This window comes from Erinaceus europaeus, chromosome 8, assembly GCF_950295315.1.
Source record: "Erinaceus europaeus chromosome 8, mEriEur2.1, whole genome shotgun sequence".
In the NCBI taxonomy this organism is placed as follows: Eukaryota; Metazoa; Chordata; class Mammalia; order Eulipotyphla; family Erinaceidae; genus Erinaceus; species Erinaceus europaeus.
In genome coordinates, this window is record NC_080169.1 from 51,688,585 (window position 1) to 51,710,906 (window position 22,322).

The window sequence follows — 22,322 nt, forward strand, 5'->3', positions numbered from 1 at the left end:
TGAAAGTTACAACATCCAAGGAAGATTTCTTAAAGAATGAATATTTATTTTCTATTTTTTAAATAATTATGTATGCTTGATTCAATTCAGAGATGCAGAGGACTATGTTTCTAGATTGAACTGCTCCATTCCAAGTAACCACTCACAATGAATAACTTCTTCTGTACTGTTCTTTCGTTTTAAGATATCATTTAAATCTAGAAAAGTTTGGTATGAGATAGTCATAAAATAGGTGTTGCTACTCCTACGTAAGGGAATTCTGAATTTAGTGAGCATCATGTAATAGTGTACTTCATTATTACCAAGAAGTTCTGGTTTTAAAAGTATAAAAAGTCAATAATTTTTCATTTGACAAGTCCATGTATTTTGCCTCACGAACACTAAAAAATTCTAATATTTTAATTTTAAGTATCAAAGAAGGGAATTTTAAATAATATTTTTTTATTTATTTACTTATTTATTTATGAGAGGGAAAGAGTACAAGGGAAAGAACCAAAGCATCACTTTGGCATAGGGGATAACAGGGATTAAACTTAGGGCTTCATGTTTGAAGGTTATCCACTGCACCATCTCCCAGGCCACTCAAAGGTAGATATATAACACAGTAAATAGTGTAAAGAATACTGATATTATGAATTATTTTTTATATATATTTATTTATTTCCCCTTTTTGTTGCCTTTTTTATTGTTGTAGTTATTATTGTTGTAATTGATGTCGTTGTTAGGACAGAGAGAAATGGAAAGAGATGGGGAAGACAGAGAGGGGTAGAGAAAGATAGAAACCTGCAGAACTGCTTCACTGCCTGTGAAGTGACTCCCCTGAAGGTGAGGAGCCGGCCAGTCCTTAAGCTTTGTGCAATGTAAGCTTAATTCGCTGTGCTACTGTCTGACTCCCATAAATTATTTTTTCTGCATTTGTAGAAATACATACTTTTAAAAACTCTTTATAATCTTATTTATTTATTTATTTGCCACCAAAGTTATCACTGAAGTTTTATACCTCCATGATCTCTTTGCTCCTGTAGACTCTTTTGTTTTGTTTCTTTTGGGATATAAAGAGAGAAAATGGAGAGGAGAGACACCACAACACTGCTCCACCACTTTTGAAACTTCCCCTGTGTAGGCATTCCTATGTAGTAGCCAAGGGCTCAAACCTAGGTACTAGCACATGATAAAGTGTACACTCTTCTAGGTGAGCTATTGCCCAGTCTTAATAAATAATTTTTTCAAATTAGTTTTATTTTAATGAGGGAGATACAGAGAAAAACACACAGAGAAAAGGCTGTAGCTCCACTAGGCTCTAACTTATGATGGTGCTGGGTATTGAACCTGGGACCTCTGAATCTCAGACATGAAAGACCTTTTTATAACCATTACATTGTCTCCTCAAAAACCAATAAACAATTTTTAAGTGAAAGTATATTTGAAAGTATATTACTTTATACTTTATATTATATTTGTACTTTATATTTGTACTTTATATAATATTCTTACAATGTATCTAGGAATTTAAAAACAAATCAATATATTAGGCATAACATCAGAACATATAAAATTGAACTTCTTGTGATATATCAATGTTTTAACAATTACAAATAAAAACCCAGAAATTCTAAATCTGTAATTATCAAACGTGTTTTCTATATATTGAAGAACAACTATTTTCTAGGGGGTCAAGACCCTAACAGGCTTGAAGCCATAAAACAGGTTTTAGGGTTGTTGTGGGGAAAGTATAAATAATAATAAAATTGCCTTCAACAAAGAATGTTCCCTGAAACAGTGAAGAACAAAACACTTACGGGACCCATTTATCAAAGTGTTCACTTTACAAGTGAGGTTCGGCACAGTTAGTGTGGAAGAAGCTTTCTGTCATCTGCATTTACCCCTTAGGAATCATTCTTGGTCTTTTTCTGACTGCCCCTCCTTCAAAAGGCATCTCTCAGCCTCCCCAACTTTGGCTTAGCCTATGGGAAGTATCAGTAGATTTGGGTATATAAATCACCCTGTTCCCTGATACAAGTTTTAGCAGTGGCTGTTTTTACAAAGCTGCAGATGTTAAATGGCTCCTACCCCCCAACACACACACACACACACACACACACACAAAAGTACTACTTTTCCTCTTTACCCATTGTATCAAAGTTGGGAAGAGCTTCTTGTTTGCTGTCAGTCCTAGTGGAATTTGTAGAATTCATTAATCCTTAATAATTCTATTAACTCAGTTCAGACTTCAGGGCCATAAAGATCGCTCACAGGGAGTTGTATGGATTTTACCATATGTTCAGCGACCCAGGTTTGAACTCTGCACTACATCAGAGTACCATGTCTCTAGCAGAAGCTCCAGTGATATGGGGTCTGTCTGTCTGTCTCTCTCTCTGTGTCACATTCAAAATTTGCAAATAAATTTAAAAAACACCAAGAAACCTGAACTTATCATTAAAACTATAAATTTCAGCTCTACCTCGAGACTATGGAACACAATTCAAGTGGTAAACTGCCACTGTGACAAATGGCAAATCAATGACTGTGAAATAAAATCTTCTTAAAATTCATCCTGAAATTCAAAGACATTTAAGATAACCTGCTATTTAAGAAGCCACCATTAGAAAACTGATTATTCTAATTATTTTCTAAATAACAACAACAAACTTCCAATGCTATGGATAGATCTAGGTAAATATTTTGTACATCAGCAGCTTACCTCTTTGAATTTGTGACTGAGTTTGCTTGTGTCCAGGTCTGATAGCGAAAACATGTCCTCATTCTCAGGCAGCTCAAAGACTTCAATGGCTATGTCACTGCCAGAAATAACAGGTCCTACCTCATCATCCTCTTCATCAGTGGCATATTCTCCTGTCTGAAAAGTAAGGGACTTGAAAAATCCAGCAGTCCATAAGCCAGGTAGATGTGAGTTATTTGAAAAGATTGTATAAAGCAAATTAAATAATATCATCAAACAGTAAGTGTCAGTAAGTTACTGAGGTCAAGCATGCTGCAGCCAATGTTATGAACAAATGTTAGTAAAAAAAAGACCCCAGATGACATAAATGTGCCATGTACAATGCACATATTCTAACAAACCATCACATCCATAGCATCTTTAGTAGAACAATAGTTATTTTCGACCTAAGCATTTGATGGTTTTACTAGATAAAACGATGTTGCCAAGGGAAATAAGTAATTCCTTTCAATTTCTACCACCTGTGTAAATAAGTCACCCAATGCTGGGATTAAGGAAGAAGGAAGGAGAGTTCAAAAGATTCAGAGCTGTAAGGGACTATAATTAAGCCTGAAATCGTCTAGTAGATTAATTTTCCTAAGTGTTGGGGTTTAGTCGTTTCATTTGTTTATTCACTGTTGTGGTGATTAACTAGTTACCTGATGGATAAATCAAAGATGTCTAACTCACAGCCTGTGTGGTGTACTGATTGCCTGAACATCATTTTTTAAATTGAGGTGTTTTGTTAACTTTTTAAAATTTCACACAAAATTCTATATTAAAAAGAAAACTCATCAAATTCTAGATTTCCAGGTTTTATAGTTTTTGCTTGTTTGTTTTTGATAAAGCCAAAGATCTGGGATTATAGCAACAATGATGACAATTTACCAGAGTTAGTGGTTGCAACTTTTAGATGAATCACACATTTTCTAATATACTACAACTTCCATAACTACATATTGTTTTATGCTGTTAGCTTTATTTCTTCATGATAATCTGTAGGCCCCTTTAGGAATATGGGTTCATGAACCCTGAATAACGTTCCTCCTCACCTCTATCTTCCTTAACATTATTAAAAAATAGTTCCTCTCCTGGCAGCATCAGGGTATAAGACTCTAATTCAAAGTAATTGCTTGAAATCTATACCTTATGATATAATTTAAAGATAAATCACTGATTCACAGGGTTGAAAGACAAAGTTCATTTAATCAATCCCTATTCCTCCAGGTAATTATCTAGCACGTAAAGCAGACAGGAATTCATTTTCTAAGCCTTTAAAAAATTTTCATCAACAGTGTACTGAGTGATTTATTTATTTTTTTGATTAAGTAAATTTCACATTTGACTGATGGTTTTCTACTGGTTCTCTATCATATACTTTTAGCTGAAGAGAAAACTATTTCTTCAACTGAGCTATTTCAGCACAGATGAACTATTTTTTTTAACTATTTACACATGAAAGAAATATCATTTAGTTCATTATACTATTTCTTATAGTCTGGAAGACCATTGTTATTGCCATTCTAACGTCTCTCTATCAAGCAGAATGGCTCTGGTTTTCTTAGAGATCTCATTCTGTGAAATCTTTGTATCTCGTGTCTGTACTCTGACTTCTCTCCAAGTTCTCCCATTTCTCTTAACTTGTGAAGCCTATGACTGAAGCAGTACCTACTCAGGTATCTGAGTCATTGACTATAATGAGTACACTATCTCAGGATCCCTCAGACTCTACTTCCATGCACAGAGGTTGTTACATGAAGACATTGACTTCGGTGGCATGTGTACAAGAAGTTAGGAATATTTTATACAAAGCAGCAATTTTTCTTAAATGGTCATCTACTAGTTATTATATGCATTATTTTTTCCTAAATTAAGTCAGTGATGTTCTTTTCCATTTACTAATGCTTTCTTTCCATTGAGTCTTATCAGAATCCTGAAGACAGAATATGATTTTTATTATTTTGATTCTACTTCTTACTTATTAGTGGCTCTGGATAGAACATTTAAAATTTTATGTATCCATTATATCTCACTGATCATATGCTATTTTTGTACTGAAGAGACTAAAGTATGTATTTATTCAAAACCTTGCAAATACTTAGTGATACAAAAGTTATATTTAGTATAGCAGAAATAAGGAGCTCCTCCGACTTCTATATCTTTTATGAAAATGGTAATTTTGATTATTCCACAAGTAAATCAATTACACAGAATGATATAATAGCAGAATTTCATAAACCTAAGAATTATCGCATTGAATATGCCATTTACAGAGGCATATGGACAGAGCTTAAAGAGGAAATTACTATAACAAAGTCCTTCCATAGTATACAAATCCTCCTCCTTTTTTTCTAGCCAGATTCAACACCTTTCAAGCACCTGGAATTCTTGAGTGTTGTTTATACAAACCTGAAAAATACACTTTAGACTTTAGGTGAGACATGTGCATTTCTTAGTGTAAGAAAGGAAAGAGACCATAAATGAGGCTGAGGTGACAGTGCCATGGTAGCATACTAGTTTCTTATCTGAGGCTCAGAGGCACCACCTTAAGTTCAATTTGAGCAGTATGTGGTCTATCTCTCTTTACCATAAATAAGATAAAAATAAAATTGTTATTAAGATTATTATCTTGTTGAGATTTACCTCTGAAAACTGATTTTGGGGTAGGGTGGGGGCACACCTGGTTGAACACACACATTACCATGCACAAGGATCAGAGTTCAAAACCCTTGTTCCTACTCACAGTGGGGAAGCTTTACAAGTAGTGAAACAGTGCTGCAGGTCTCTCTTTTCTCTCCCCATTCTTTATCTCTTTTCCTATTTCCCCTTTCCCTCTTAAGTTCTCTGTCTCTATACAAAATAAATAAATAAATATTTTAAAAAAGAAAGTTCATCTTTCTTTGAATTATTATTCAATTCACTTTAAAGACTTGTGAGACCCAAGCTTCCTTTTCTCTTCTTTTTTCTCACAATAAACTTTCCCTTGAAACCAAATGATCTCAGTCACAGGTAGGACTTATGAAACAAGGGAAAATACAGGAAGAAGTATTAAACACTAGTTTATTTCAGCAGATGCAAAGATTCTATGGAGGGAGACAGAAGGGTATTGAAAAGGAATCTGGGGATACTGTATGGTGGTGGGCATTGTCAATTTGTGTTGGATGCAGTGTGCTAAAACCTATCTTGGGAGATGTGACACTGTAACTCTGTGATAACAAATCTTGGCAGATCTGCATTTCTTCAATAAACTGGATAAAAGAAAGAAAGAGAGAAAGAAAGAAAGAAAGAAAGAAAGAAAGAAAGAAAGAAAGAAAGAAAGAAAGAAAGAAAGGAGAAGGAGTGGCTGCTTTCCTGAAGACTCTTCTAATCCATTCCTATATGCTTCACTATAGGTATTACATCACCCACAGGACATTGATATTTTCATGGCTCCTCTCCCTTCAACTTCTTTTAACTACAAGTTCCTGGAAGAATGTCAGGTGTGATTTATCTGTAATACTAGTAAAGATGGTTAACACTACTTGGCATACAGTGAGCAATGAACAAATGTTTGCTGGATAAATTAATATAGTTTTAGCCACATCTGCATTGCACAGCAGAGCCTGATTTTTTGTTAATTCTCAGATTTCAAATAAGAAATATAGTGAAGCACAGCTGCAGCTGGGGCTCAAATGACCCTTTGGGGGATTTTCTCTTGTTGTCAGGTTCAACCATTAGCAGTAATTTTTTGCTATAGTAATGTTTGCTCTGGTAAATTCAGGGAAACTAAATGGTGCTAATCATAAAAATAGCCTTAATTATGCAATTTTTGTTGGAATTTGTATACTGAATTTGAATTTGGTTATATATATTTCCAGACTAAGTTTATGCAGAGAATAGATGATTTGCTTTTCCTCTAGAGGAGAAAGACCTCAAACTAACACTTCAATGTTTAAAATCCCTTAATCTACGCCAACTATCCAGATGGCTTTCAGCAAAATAATTCCCTTCGCTAAAAGGCTTTCCCTCTCATTTTTCTTTTTGTCAGTTGACTTCCATGCACCCTACTTTTGTAATGTAAGGCCACATTGTTTCATTTAACATCATTTGCTCATCTATAAGGTGAGACTAACAGCATCTTCTTCATAAGATTGTTGGGAGGAAATTCCAGTAGTGATAAAATCAACGAGTTAATCATGATGCTTATACTATGCTAAATTACTAGATAAACTTTATGACTGATTTCTTTTTTTTTCACATATGTTCATTTGTCTGAAACAAGGCCACAGAGTACTAAAACAAAAAAGAACATGGGCTTTGTTGTTAGAGAGACCTGAACCTCAAAAGAGAAAGGGAAAAAAAAAAAGGTCACAGATGCATGAGAATGAGCAAGTCATTTAACTTGCATCACTGAGCTTTCCTCATCCATAAAATGCTAGAAAAGATACCAACCCCAAAAACAGGATGGGGATTCAAATAAACAAAAATAAATATGATATTCTGTTTTCATTTCTGATGTATATAACATTAACGTTTTTTTGTCAACTGGCTGTTTCAGAATATTTTCTAATTCTCATTCCCCTTCAATTAATATTGTCTAATCACCAAATCAAAAAGCAGCCAAAGTCTACATCAAGGTTATTGTTCTGGCCATCTGTATTCTTCAGGTATTCAGACCTTCAGTTCAATGTTAAGACAGCTGAAAAATTTTTCCTAAAATCCTTACCATTTAAAGTTTGTCTATAAAATATTTAATAGCAACTCAAGCTCACTGAATTTTCCTTCTTTTTTCTTCAACCATTTTATTGGAGAAAATAATGGTTTACAGGACAATTATTGCTACAAGAGTATATGTTTCTTATGGTAGACATCTGCATACCACTCCCACCACTAATGCAAATCTCCTTCACCATGGTATCCTGTGGACCCAACACCTTCTCTGACCACTCCACCTCTCCATCTTCTAGTCCAGAGTGTTTTAATTTGCTGGGTAATATACCTTACCCAGGCCAAGGTTTCCCTGCTTCCCATTTCTAGCCTTGCTTTTAAAATACCACATATAAATGCAATTGTCTGGTTTTCATCCTTCTCTGGCTTATCATATTTAAAATAACTCTTTCATCACTGGTCATTTTAATCAGGAACAACATCATAAACCCACTTATGGGCTTCCGCAGGACCTTGCCCTCAGTGTAGTACAACAATGGTAGAAACTGCCCCACTCACCAAAGGGAGGCTGGGTCAGCATATTCTGCCACTGGAGCAAGACTCATTCTGAAATGAGTGCAGCCTAGAATATTCCTAGCTAAGACCATGGAAAGTGACCTCAGACTGAAAGGGATGCACAGTTTACACAGGCTCCTGAGCTAAATATGAATAGACATCAGTCCTAGGTCAGATCAATGGGGTTTATAGTTAACGGTAATTAGATACCTTTCCCATTTTTAGGAGCTACTCTCTGCCCTGATCCAGATTTTTAGTCCTATTCCCAACTCTGACACTGTCTTCCCAAACAATACTTTTAGTCCATCTGCATGGTATCTGTGGGGCTCAGTCAAAAATTAATAAAGTCACAGGACCCTTGGAATATACCTAAAATAGACCTACTAGTTTTTTCCAAAATGGAGACCCCAAATCTCATCTGCTATATTCTTACCTTTAGGTTACTGATTACTAAACAATTTTTTCTGCTTTATAGCTTAATGCTTTTCAGCCAACAAGTTGCAGATGTTACCATGACGAAAACCTGACTTCTCTGGGCAGACATCCTCATCACTATGCGCTAGAACCCCATCTCACCAGAGCCCTACCTTAATTAGGAAAGATATAAACAGGCTGGGAGGTATGTATGGACCTGCCAATGCCCATGTTCAGTGTAGAAGCAATTACAGAAGCTAGACCTCCCACCTTCTCCACCCCATAAAGATCTCTGTTCCATACTCCCAGAGGGATAAAGACTAGAGACCCTTTCAGTGGATGGGGAAGACTATATGAAATTCTGGTGGTGGGACCTCTCTTATCCCACAATCTTATTGGTCATTATTAAATCACTAATAAAAAGGGGGGAGATAAATAACTCCTTCAGGATCCACCCAATATTTAGAAAGGACAAAGCAACAAGTACTGGCAAAGATGTTGGGAAAGAAAGATGCTTCTATTCTACATTGTTGGCAGGATTATAAATCACTTCAATAATTGTAGAAACTATGCTAGAGTTTCCTCAGAGCATTAAAAATTTATCTACCTTATGATCTGAAAGTCTTTCTCTCTAATGTATCTACCCAAAGGAAATCAAAATAAAAAAATCTAACCAAGGAAATCTATGTATACCTACATTCATAGCAGCACAATTTGTAATAGCCCAAATCTGCAAGAAACTTAAATGTCCAATAGCAGAATGATTTTAAAAAGCTGTAGTGTATACACACAATGAAATACTACTCAGCTACAAGAAATGATGAAATCTTGTCACACTGTTCTTAGCACCTTAAGAAACAGATTGCGACAGTTCATTAATTAACTTTTAAATTACATAATATTTAAGCCTTTCTTAGTCTATATGTTATAGAAAGTACAATTCCTATAAGTAGGGCTCTATTTCTCAATATAGTAAGCAGAATATTGGAAATGACACCTTCTCCATTATTTCTGTCACTTGGATATTCATGTTTTTGCATAATCACCTTCCTCCAATTTGGAATATACTTTACAACACAAATTCTAAAAACCAGAATACAACAAACAGGACATGATGTCACTGTTGAGATTTATCTACAAAACTGCTGTAGCCTGCATCTCTTTTATTATTTTGCTCTTAGAAGAAAGCTGTCATGTGCATAGTCCTATGGAGAAGTTTGTAGCCACCAAGGACCTATGGCCTGCCAACAGTGATATGATGGGAGTTTGTAACTGCATCTTTTTAGTTCTGCGAACAGCTGTGAATGAGCTCAGTAAACAGATCTTTCCTCAGTTGAGCATTTAGATGACTATAGTTCTGGCTGTCACCTTACAGTCTTGGAAGAGATCCCCAAATCAAAGGCACTCAGCTAAACTGACCCACCATTATTGTAATATATAAAGAGCTCTCATTCTAAGTTTTGGTAGTGATGTGCTCTACAGCAACAGGATGCTCCCACAAAAAGAAAAACAAAAACTCTGAAATATCAGTGGAAATAGGCAAGGACTGAAGGGTGGAAGGATTGTGAAGAATATGTTAGAGCAACCAAAATTGCTTGAATAGATTTTAAGTGGAGATTTATTGATAGAAAGGGAATCCTTATATGTCTGGTAGAAAGTTTAACAACATCACCCCCTAATACAAGCAGAAGAAATGGAAAACCCCCCTGAATGGAGTGACCAACCTAAGTAGGGTTCCAAAGTACTGAAAGTGCTGCTTGATTTCTTATATATTTTTTTCTCCTTATATTAAAATGTGGCTGAAGTGGAATAATTTGAAAAGACCATTAAACAGAAAGGAGCTCAGTTTAATAATCTGAAAGTCATAACTATAAAATTAAGAAAGAGTTTCCAAAGAAAATTGAAATGCTTGGTAATTCTAGGAGAATATGATCATTTTAAGGAAATAAGTGATATGATCATAACAAATATAAAGAATTCATAACTTATGAATCTCTAATATTTTATGATGGCTAATAAGCCAGTCTGCCATCTTTCCTAGAATAATGCTGTCTCTGTTTTCTGAGGCTGGTAACTATATAAACATTATTTAAAATATAGTTTCAACCAATGCCGTCAGTGTCTTTGCTCATAAGGCAAAGAGCTGACAGACCCACACAGGAATTATCTCCTCCAAACTACTCTCCCTCATATTGGCTTCTGGTATATTTTGTACCCATAATATGACACTCTTTCAGCTACATCAGTGTGACCAAAGGTAGTTACAACCAAATTCCTTCAGTTTATTTCAAAGCATATAATTAAGGCTATTATTGAAAGCATTTCAAGCAGCAAGAGTCCAACTTAACATATTGAGATCAGTCATTTCACACACTTCTAAACTGACTATATAAATTCAATCAAGTTCTATCTCAGAAACCCAGATGATTTTCTCATTACACAGCTTAGTTCATTTTATTTTACTTGATTTCCAACATGGCAACTACCAGAGCTCCGTATCTGCCCAGTACTGCTACCAGTACTTTCTTTTTTCCTCCTTTTCCTCTCTTTCTTTTTGATAAGGAGAGAGACCGAAAGAGAGCAAGCAAAGTAGCACTGGCCCACTGCTCAGGAAGCTTCCCACTCTGTATGTAGAAACCACAGGCCTGAACCTGAGTCCTAGCACATGGTAACATGTGTACTCTCTAGGGTGTGCCACAATCCACTTCCTTTCATTACACATTTTCACTGATGTTTACATTTGGTTTAAGATATTAATGTAGGTATAGCTGGATCTAACATAACTGCAGTGACCTGATGTTGGCTCACAAGGAAGAGGTCTAGACGTCAGGACAGTTCTATCATACATTGTCATCCTGGGCAACAAGGCTGTACTAAGAATTTCAGGAATGAGGTAGTATATCATGGTCTTAATCACTTCACCTAAAGTCAGGCACAGTTTTTTTTATTAGTCAATCAAGTTAAATAGCTCCATTCCTAAGGACTAATGCCCACACAGTGAAATTGAATTTCCCTTCAGGGAAGCATCCCCAAGGAACCAAAGAGACCTTCATTAAGGAAGGAGTTCTAGAGCCATCTGAAGGCTACATGATCTAGTGATGTTATTTCCTTAAATATATGAAGGCTATATATGACCCTCACACCTAAATTACCTACATGAGTAGACCTGTTTGGTTAATTGCCACAATCTGTTTCCTTAATTTGCAAATTAAACTTTGATCGGTCAGCCTGCAATTTTCCAAGTAATAGAAAATACTGGCAGGTCAGTTAAGAGTCAGTAAAAACTTTAAGAAGGTTCAACAAGGAAAGTACTGGGTCAGAGGTATGAGAATGGCCTACAGTAGTTACCAGTAAGCAAAGCGACTATGTCCACTTGAGTCTATATAGCTAATGCTGAGGTGAAGCTGAAAAGCTTTGGATGATTTAGTTGAATCCTCTGTGAGCCATTTAAAGAAGCTTCTTTGACTTGAGAACACCAGTGAGACAGAGGCTTTCTTTCCTTCAGGAGGTGGAGTGGCAGACAAATGCTCCCCAAATCAAAGCTGCCTCTTGTTCAAATAAATAAATCTAAGATGCTTTTAGGCCAGGCTGGAAGTTTTATTGAATTTGTCATTTCCATTTGATAAGCGAAGTTTATTGGACTTTTTCAATCTCCTTGGTCAGCAAATTTAAGTTGACCTATCTTACTTTGAGAGTCTTAGACCAAGAATCACAAAGCTGCCAGGGGCTAGACAATCAATTCACTTTTCTTAGGAGCTTAGAGGAAAGCTAGTAGCTGCCTTTTCTTTCTTTAAAGAAATTTCTTCATTGTTACACCAGTCATGCCATATTACTGTGTTGAAATTAGGTATGCATATTCTGGTAGTAATTAAATAATTAAATGAGCTATGATTTCCCTTTACCTTCCTGAGACTCTATATTGTTTCTGTTGAGCAATCTAGGAGAAAAAAAAGTGACCAACAGGTCCTACCAATAGTAGAAATCCTTGAATAAGGGAACATCCACTGACACCAATGGACAAGGAAGTGCAGGCACGTAGCACATCTTTTCTGTTACATATTTATCAGTATAAGCTATAGCAGTATTACTTTGGAATTTCCTTAAGGTTCCATCAACAAGGCCATTTTGGTTTCCCTTCCCACTGTGAACTCATATCACCTGAATTTGAGTATTGTTTCTAATTAAGATTGTTATTTACAAGCCCATACCTACTGATCTATAAAATTTGAGCACCTTCCTCCCAAAGTCCCCTAACATATGCAAGGGGTTCATATAGCATCTTGTTTCTCTGGAAGACAAAGAAATCGAGGTTCTACCATAGTCATTTTTCTTTTTCTTTTAAGCAACTGAGGACAGGGAATAGAGAGAAAGTATTAAGTGCATGGAAACAGAGAACAATTCTGTGAGGATAATAAGGTACACTGATGTTCAGTTTTGAGCAGTGCAGTGATCATTCACTTTCTCATTAACCTGATCAGGTCTATAGTCCATCTGAAGCACTATGAAAGTGGGTTATTATTATTGATGCCACTTATTTTGCTTTGAGGAGTCACTGACTTAGTAGTCATGCCTTGGCTCACATAGTAGTAATGGTATTTTAAGGAATCATCTTAATCTGGACCTCAGTAATAAGACTGATTTTAACATAAGGCACAAGGAAGTTTGCTTTGTTTTATTACTGCTGGGGTTTCAGCACTCTGAGTCAAAATTTCCAGATAGAAAGAAAGAGGCGGAAAAAGAAGGAAAGTTACCACAGAACTAAAGCTTCCTTCAGAGCAGTGAGAGTCACATGCATGACAAAGTAAATACACTATCAAGTGAGCTATAGGTGGTGAGATTAGCGATAAGATTTATATAGATTGTTTTAGGCAGTTTCACATTCTCTAGTGGATTAACTTCATCAGCGAAACAGTCAAGATAGAACCCAAATACTCATCTATGTGCTCCCAGAGGAGTTTTTCAAGCTCAAAGAAATCTCTACCCTGGAGAACCAACAGTCCCTCACAGCTGTTGGGATATACTGTAACGAAACTGAGACTTTTTACCATCTAGCTGAATCTAAAGTTGGCATGATACACTGTAGGCTGATGTGAGTCAAAAAAAAAAAAAATTCAACTGTTGTTATTTCACTTCAACTAGCAGTGTGTGTCTAATTATCTCCCAAGTATACCACCTAGAGTTCTAAGGATATCCTAGGCTTCTGACCACAGCAATACAAATTCCTTTCTTGTCTCTGTAACTGTCTTCTGAACAAGATCAGCACTTTTCTTTTCTTTTCTCTTTTTTTTTTTTTTTTTTTTTTTGCCACCAGGGTTATTGCCGGGGCTTGGTACCTGCACCACGAATCCACTGCTCCTGGAGGCCATTTTCCCCCTTTTGTTGCCCTTCTTGTTCCATCATTGTTGTGGTTATTATTATTGTTGTTGTTGTTGCTGACGTTGGATAGGACGTAGAGAAATGGAGAGAGGAGAAGACAGAGAGGGGGAGAGAAAGATAGACACCTGCAGACCTGCTTCACCGCCTGTGAAGCGACTCCCCTGCAGGTGGGGTGCCAGGGGCTCGAATCGGGATCATTATGCTGGTCCTTGCGCTTCGCGCCATGTGCACTTAACCCGCTGCACTACTGCCGGACTCCCAATCAGTACTTTTCTAACACATGATGAGCATCTGAAATAGTCATCACAGACTATGTAGGGCTTTGTATTGGTAGGTCAAGTTACAGTTTACAAAAAATGACAAGAAGAAAATTATATGATGTCTACACAAATAGGGCATGTGAAAGAGGAACTCACAGTGTATGTAACCTGCACGTTTCCTAATAGGCAGTAATAGATAACATTTCTAGAGGTAAATGACTCTATTTTCCAAGGTTATTTACTATACAAACACATTAAAAGACAGAACAAAAATGTAGTCTGCCTCAGAAATGCAAGATCTCTATGGAAAATAGTTTTCCAATTATTATTTAATAAACAAATGACTAAAAATGTCTTACCTTGTAAAGTCTCTACAACGGCCTTATGTTTATCTGTTTAAAGTTTTTCCAACCACTTTGCTATGTATAGTTTTTAAGATAAACTGATCTATTTTTTAACACACCCAAATATTTACCCAGCTTCTTATGTTACAGAAAATAAATGAAAATGTCTTACAAATAAAAATTGAAACTACAAACCTCAAGTATATACTTTCATTTTGTGTGTTTTCACTTGTAATCACTCATTTGTGTTACCCCTATCTGACCTCATGAAAGATTGCTATGACTATCATTTAAGTGTTTTTAATATGTATATTTATATTACTTCTTTAGAAAAAAAGAAAAATAGCAAGCTCCTTGAGAATATAAACTATATTTCTCCACAACTCCATACTTACAATTCACTTCCTCTTAATAAATGTTGCTTATATGCTAAGGCATTAATGTCCCTGTCTTTGAGTCCCTGATAAATATATTCTATATGAGGGAGTAAGTGAATTCCATTTTTTTTCCCACTGAGATTCAGAACTAAACAGTCAACAGACCAAAGTAGACCTCTGTAATTCAAATGTCACACTGCAATTTCAAATTGGCAGACTTCCTTGAGTTTGATTTTACTTGCTGATGAAACAATGAAGCATTTATTCTAATGCCAGCAGAACTGTGGGAAGAGACAGAGAGATTTGTATTTCCCTGAATTTTTAGTCTGAAGAAAGGCACATCTTCAGTGACCAAAAAGAGATGCGTTGTTATTATTTCAATAATTCTACAGATATACATATAGCAATATTGGAAATATGGTGTGTTCATATTTAAATTGACTCCTATGATTACAGAAGTACTAACAGATCATCATGTAGAGCTAGAAGTTCTAACTATAGAATTTATAGAAAATGAAATAAAACCAACAAAAATGTCAATGACAGTCTTTCTATAAATCAATTATAATCTCCAAAAATTAATTATAATCTCAATCTTGCAGTCTTCTTCAAGGGAGAATAATTTCACTTCTGTCAACATTTTGGCTATCTTATTAATGGCAGAAATTCCTTCTTGAGAAGGGTCTGCAATGCCAGTATTCAAATCTCATAATATCAGTTTTTCTAGTATCTTTATACTGAACAATTCCAGATCTGATTGCATCTAACCCCATTCCAAAAATTCCCATAACCCTTGGTATATTCTGCTAAAGTAGATCTGAGGCTGGGTTGAGAAATCTGTAATTTTTAAAGATGTACTATGAAATTCTCAGTTCAGGAAAGTGTAAGATAGAGTCTTAAATTAATTTTGTCACTTAAATAAAAAAGCAAAGCCATATTTATTTGTATCCCCATACCACTGTAAAGTATGAAGAATTATAAATAGAAATTTTTAATTTTTGTATTAAATAACTGAGCTCACACAGAGTGTTTTCTGAAATAAATAAAGAGATGAAAGGCAACTACTGGATTGTTTCACTCATATATGGAATCTAGAGAACTGATACACATGTACTTGCAAAAAAAAGACCACCGAAATAAAACAAAAAAGGAAGTGAACAAACTGTTCCGAAGACATTTTGAGAGTTATGGTAGTTATCTTTAAGAGGCAGAAGAGTGGAGACACAGAACTTTGGTAGTGGGTGTGGTATCAAACTATATACTATAATCTTATAATCTTACAAAATAAATACGAAAAGATAATATAATGAATAGTGATATAAGTAGAATCAAGAAGACCAGAGAACTATAATTAAAATGCACTGGTGCTGATATATTGATATAATGTTATCTCATTAAACTTTTTCTTGTTTGTTTGTTTTTTGTTTTATTTTACCAGAGCACTGCTACGCTCTGGTTTATGGTGGTGTGAGGGATTGAAGGTGGGACTTCAGAGCCTCAGGCATGAGAGTTTCTTTGCATGGACACTATGCTATCTACTCCTGCCCTGCCACTATACTCCTATGAAAAGTAATATATATATATGTATATATATACATATATATATATTCTTAAACATTCCAGTAAAATTTTATTTTGCTCCATGAAGATCTTGATTCTTTTTTATTAAGGATTTTGTCTTTTACCCAAGGTAAATACTTGTAAATTTCATTTCTCCCTACAGGTACATTGAAACAGATGTTATATTTTATATGAGTTATTTATCCAGTAAAAATTATAAACTCATATTATTCCTAGTAATTTATAAATACATTTGAGATTTTCTAAATACAGTCAGATCATCTATGAACAGTAAGTTTTTATCTCTTCTTTTCTAATTCATTTCTTTTTCTTGCCTACTGGTACAAAGTCAATTACAAGTAGTGACTGATTTTAAAATATTAAATTATATTAGCATTAAACTCAACTTGATTATGATAAATGATATCTTCTAGTATTTTGAACTATTTTAAGGGGTAGGAGGAACCTATAGGTTTCTTTTTACATTATTAACTTGGTTTTGTTATCAAAGGTATAACTCATACATTTCACATGCAGAGAGGATTTTGGATTGTGTAGGGTATATATATTCATTGGATCTCAAAACAATTGAAACACTGTAGCAAAATCCTATAGACAGGTGCTAAACCAAAAGTATCCTAGAAGAGGCACACTTTTTTTGTTTGTTTGTGTGTTTTGTTTGGTTCCTTTCAAGAGCTTCTTATTAAATTTGATTTTGTTTTTATCCTGGTGTTCTGTGATATCCTTTTATCACTATGTCTCCTCAGATCATATGCTTAGTAAATTCCACTCATTTAATTCTGCTCTCTAGTTGACATCTTATTTTATTTGGGTTTCTTAATACAGTTAAACTTCTTGGTTCCCTCTAATCTTTGCAGTAGTGTGCTCATCCCTCTATATATTGAAGGCTGCCATTGAGTGATGACTACACACACGTTTTGGTTTTTTTGTGTTTATTTTGTGGGGGGGGCATCTATGAATACATAATGAATAATGACAGAGAGGGATATACCTGCATTTTAGACCTAAAGGTGAACAGGATTCAGTGGATATCCAGGGCAATTAAAAGTCAGTATAAGAAATAATATTCAAGGAGGTGGAGGAAGGACAGAAGGAGAAGCCACAGGATTTTATGGTTCAATAGAAAGTAAGTTTGTTTCCCAGGTTAGTAAGGTAACTGTTTCCCTTCTTTCACTTTACTACTCAGAACTTTATGTTGAGGGGATAGATAGGGGCACATTCAAATGAACACACAAGTTAATACACACAAGGACCTGGATTCAAGCCCCCGTTTCCTACCTGCTGGGGGAAAGCTTAACAAGCAGTGAAGCCCTGGTGTAGGTGTCTCCCTCCTTCTCTTCCTTTGCAGTTTCCCCTCCCCTCTCAGTAAAAAAGGAACTTATGGTGAAAAAAATATATTAAACTTACAAATGTTTCAAACTGGGAAAATATTATCATGTAAGTTATTTTAGTGAAGTGACTTTTAGTCTGAAAATTATGTAATATAGAATTATGATAATATATAACTATTTTAGTATGGTTTATGAAAAATACAGAATCCATCTTTAGAAAAATATAATAGCATTGAAGAATTTTATAAAGCTTATTTGATACTGGACATCTGATTCAGGAATAAGTATCACCAAAATTTGGTAGCTAGAAAGAAATCAAACCATTTACACTATGAAAAATAAAACAAAATACAGAAAGTAAGGTATTGTTTATATAAAGATTACTAATCTAATAATCTCTCTCCCTTTAACACTAGCAATTACTTTGTCTATTATCAGTGTTATAAATAGTAATGTTTCTATATGCAAAAAAAATATTCCTACAGGAAACCTTTCAAATATTGATGATGTCCCACCTCCTGGAGGATATGAGTATATGCATGTATGTTGCTTAGCTTGGATGCAATCTTCAACTCAACATTTTCCAAGAACCTCACAAGTCTTGCTTTCTATGATATGACAACTATCACTACTGTAGATTCAGGATTCAATAGCCAAGAGATGTAATTAAATTTAATAATTTTAAAGATCCAGCCTATTGTAATTTGTAAACAAGTTGTTAAAATGTTTTTTTACATTTCTCCTATTTTTATTCTCCTCTAATTATTATAAATTCAATTTCTCTTTTAGACATACATTAATTTCATTTTTTTTTAACTGCCACCAGGGTTAACACTGAGCTTGATGCTGACACTACAAATCCTCCCCTCCCAAAGTCCATCCCTACCCCCTTGTTTTCTTTCTATTTTACTAGATAAGACAGAGGAGAATATGCAAATGGGGAGAAGGAAGAGAAAGAGAGAGAGATCTGCAGTCCTACTTCACTGTTCCTAGGCATCCCCACAGCAGGTGGGGGCAGGGATTTGAACCTGGATCCTTGAGTTTGATATTGTGCTTAACCAGGTATGCCACTGTGTGACCCTTTTTACTTTCAATTTTAAACCTATCTTCATCTGTTAATGGCAGTTTAAAATAATGAAAGTTATTTTTTTACTTAAATCTTAGCTTCTTAGTTTTGTCTACTATATAAATTATACAGACTAATACAACTGTAGTTTAAATATATATGCATTTAGTGTTTTGAAAAGTTAGTAATAGCCCATAAAAATGTTCTTTTATGTAAAAATCATTAGATTAAAGACAATATACTCACTGTGCACACTGTATTATATAAATATACTACAGCCTATTTGACATTACTCATAAAACATTTCAAGTGTTAAAAGTTAATCCATGGTTAAATATTAAGAAGTGAGTTCAAGTTGCAGAAGCCCTGCTTAAAGTATGTGCTAAATATAATCAAAAGGCAATTTTCAAACTATTATTCAGCATATAAAATACATGGCTTTGGAGAAGCTATTTATAATATAAAGCTAGTTAAGGAAATATAGAGAATATTTAATTTCACACATGGAGCAGGAAAAGTATAGATAAACATTTTCCATCAAAAAACAAACCTGAAGGAAATAGTTGTTATTGTTATTGCAGTTGCCAGACACGCCTTGCAATTCAGCCACAGTGTTCTAAAATGGTTGACAATAAAAATTAAAGAAGGTATTTGTTCCCCACTAAAGAGAGCAACTTAATAATAAAAGATAGAAAAAAAAAAAAAACCAAACAAACAAACCAACAGACACTGATTTCCCAGTGTTTGCTATAACAAACACATCTAAACATTAAGAGAATGCCTCTATTCTTGGTTTCTCAACAGAATAAACACAATATAAAGTTAATTTACATTTTTAAACATAAAGTATTTTTAAAAAGTTGTAGTCTCTTCTTCACTCAACAAAAAATGTTTCCAACCAGGAACAACATAGATCATGCATAAAATTTAATGTCCTTGGAAATTTTTTCATATAAAAATTACATTCTTGTAAACCTTTCAGCACTTTGCAAACCATAGTTTCAATTATATTACTACTTTCAATTATGACATGTTAACTCAAGCAATAAAAATACCTACACATATAAGTAGGTAATCTAAATTGTATTCAGTACTTTAAGAGTCTGAACAATATAAATTAATGTTGTCATGATACAGTTACAATGATACCAATTTCTAATAATAAAAACAAATTATGAAAGATGAAAACACATTTTAAGAGAAGGGGCCTCAATTTCTTGAGTAATAATTAACCTTGTAAACTACTGCCTAAAAAGTCTTTTAAATGCAATCTATAAAACTTTATTGTTTTTGGTCATTGGAGATAGCATAATGGTTATGCAAAGAGAATCTCATGTCTGAGGCTCCAAAGAAAAAGGGGGTGTGTGTGTGCAGTAGCACAAGGGGGTAAGAGCACAGTTCAAAGAGCCAGCTTCCCAACTGTGGGGGTGGGGGAGGTCTTCTTCACAAGTGGTGAAGCAGGTCTGCAGGTGTCTGTCTTTCTGTCCCCATCTCTGTCTTCCAGTCCTCTCTTGATTTCTCTCTGTCCTATCCAACAACAATGACAGCAATAATAACAACAATAATAACCATAAACAACAAGGGCAACAAAAGGGAAAAAAATAGCCTCCAAGAGCAGTGGATTCCTATTGCAAACACCAAGCCCCAGCAATAACCCTGGAGGTAATAAAAATAAAAATAAAATAAAAATAATAATAAATTAAAAGGTTATCAGAGAAAGCAAAATAATCATATAATTTTAAGTACATATAAGATATGTACTTAAATATGTTCTTCAAGTTAAGAACTATATGTTCTTTCTAACTCAAAAGATGGTATACATGAACTTGAAAAAAAAGAAGCAAGAAAACTGTTTCTAAGATTTGTAAGAACTATATTTGCTATATTTTTGGGAAGTAGGAGAGTAGGAGGGTAGTGTACAGAACTTTGGTGGTGGGTGTGGTGTGGTATTATATACTATCATCTTACAATCTTGTAAACTACTATTAATCACAAATAAAAATGAAAAAAAAGATTGTACATTACTACTTTAGATTTCATTTCCATTAGAATTCACAGTATTTCAAAATGCATGAAACTGATAAAAACAGATACCCATTATATATATATATATATATATATATATATATATATATATATATATAGTCTGTGTTATACAAAATGTATACCAGGATTACACCATACCACTTTTAATAGGTTAAATACTAATAGTTGTAGAGTTTGATAAATTATATTTGTCACTTATAATTAACATCTAATTAAAAATTTACCATACCCTCAGAATTTCATGAGGTAGTGCTGACTGTCTGAGTGCTTTACTGATATCCTCCATGGTTACCTTTCAGAATGTTGAAAGAGGGAGAGGGAGAAGAAGAGGGAGAGGGAGAGGGAGACAGAGAGGGAAGAGAGAGAGAGAGAGAGAGAGAGAGAGAGAGAGGAGAGAGAGAGGAGATATGAAAGAGAAAAGAAAGGAAGAAAGGAAAATCAATGAATAACAATTTTGTTAAACCTAGCAATGCAATCACCAATCACAAATATAGTAAGATCTACATTTTTAAGTTTTCTGTTTTTCAGATTTTATCTTCTCAATTCTAGGACCCTTCCTTTGACTGTCTAGTCTTTAGGCAGAGTCACTTTAACTGTTTTGAGTTTTACAGAGAATGAATAGAAACATAATTAAAATTAAAGTTGAATTGACTATTCTTTATTTCTCTAGATTAAATACTTGGAGGAAAAAAGTAGAAATTTCAACAGAATTTAGGATATATATTATATAAAATTATATTCTATAAAATATTCCATAAAATATGTTGGGATATGACTTAAAGTTCCCTAAATTGTTAAAAAATAGATATATTTAAGTGTGTACATTATATAATAAAGTTTCTTAATTCTAAATATATTTCTGATAGGGGACCATTAGATTTTTATAAGTTCAGTATATATTTTTTCTCATTACAATGTCTTCCCTATAGGCCTATCAAGCAAGAAAACTTCCCTTTGTCAATGTGACAAGTTCCAAACAGGAATAAACCTTGGATGATTTGACCAAAAAAGCAGCTATCTATCCTTCAGTAGACAATGATGACCTAAGTGCTGGCTCTGGAACTGTCTTTGGAGGAATTTGGCTGCTCTGCACTTAATTAGAGGTTTTCCTGGTTGGCTCAGGGAATGTCACAGGGGATACTGTCAAGTAAAACAACTCTGAAACACAAGATGATTCTATAAATGGTAAGGAAAGTAAGAAACTAAGTGATTACACAAAGTGAAAATTTATAAAAATATGTAAACATATGTAGTTCTCAGTTACATATGAAATTAGTACAATTATTCAAGAATCATTTTACTCCTTAGAAATCCACTGGCTGACCTCTTTTATGAATCTTAAACATTTTAATTTTAATTAGTAGAGAATGTATATATAAGGAACCAGGCAATGGAGTACCTGGTGAAGTGCACACTATGATGTACAAAGTACCCGGGTTCAAACCCCTGGCCTCCATCTGCAGGGGGAAAGCTTCTTAATTGGTGAACTAGAGCTGCAGATGTCTCTCTTTCTCTCTCCCTATCTACCCCCTGGCCCTTTCAATTTCTCTCTGTCTCTATCCAAAAATAAATAAATTTTTAAAAAGAGGGAATGTATAAATAAACA

General features: G+C 34.5%; 1 protein-coding gene across 9 annotated transcripts in view; it reads right to left on the reverse strand.

Annotated features, from left to right (window-relative positions):
• PPP1R9A (protein phosphatase 1 regulatory subunit 9A) overlaps window positions 1–22,322 on the reverse strand; it is a 142,264-nt gene that overhangs the window by 74,360 nt on the left and 45,582 nt on the right. For 5 of the 9 annotated variants that reach the window (XM_060196210.1, XM_060196207.1, XM_060196204.1 and 2 more), the window contains exons 5-7: window positions 20,946–21,008; window positions 19,221–19,286; window positions 2,702–2,857 (exon numbers count right to left, since the gene is read on the reverse strand). In XM_060196210.1, coding sequence (XP_060052193.1) covers window positions 2,702–2,857; window positions 19,221–19,286; window positions 20,946–21,008 — 285 coding nt within the window. The remainder of the gene's footprint in view (window positions 1–2,701; window positions 2,858–19,220; window positions 19,287–20,945; window positions 21,009–22,322) is intronic. The other 4 variants (XM_060196211.1, XM_060196212.1, XM_060196206.1 and 1 more) reach the window with 2 other exon arrangements.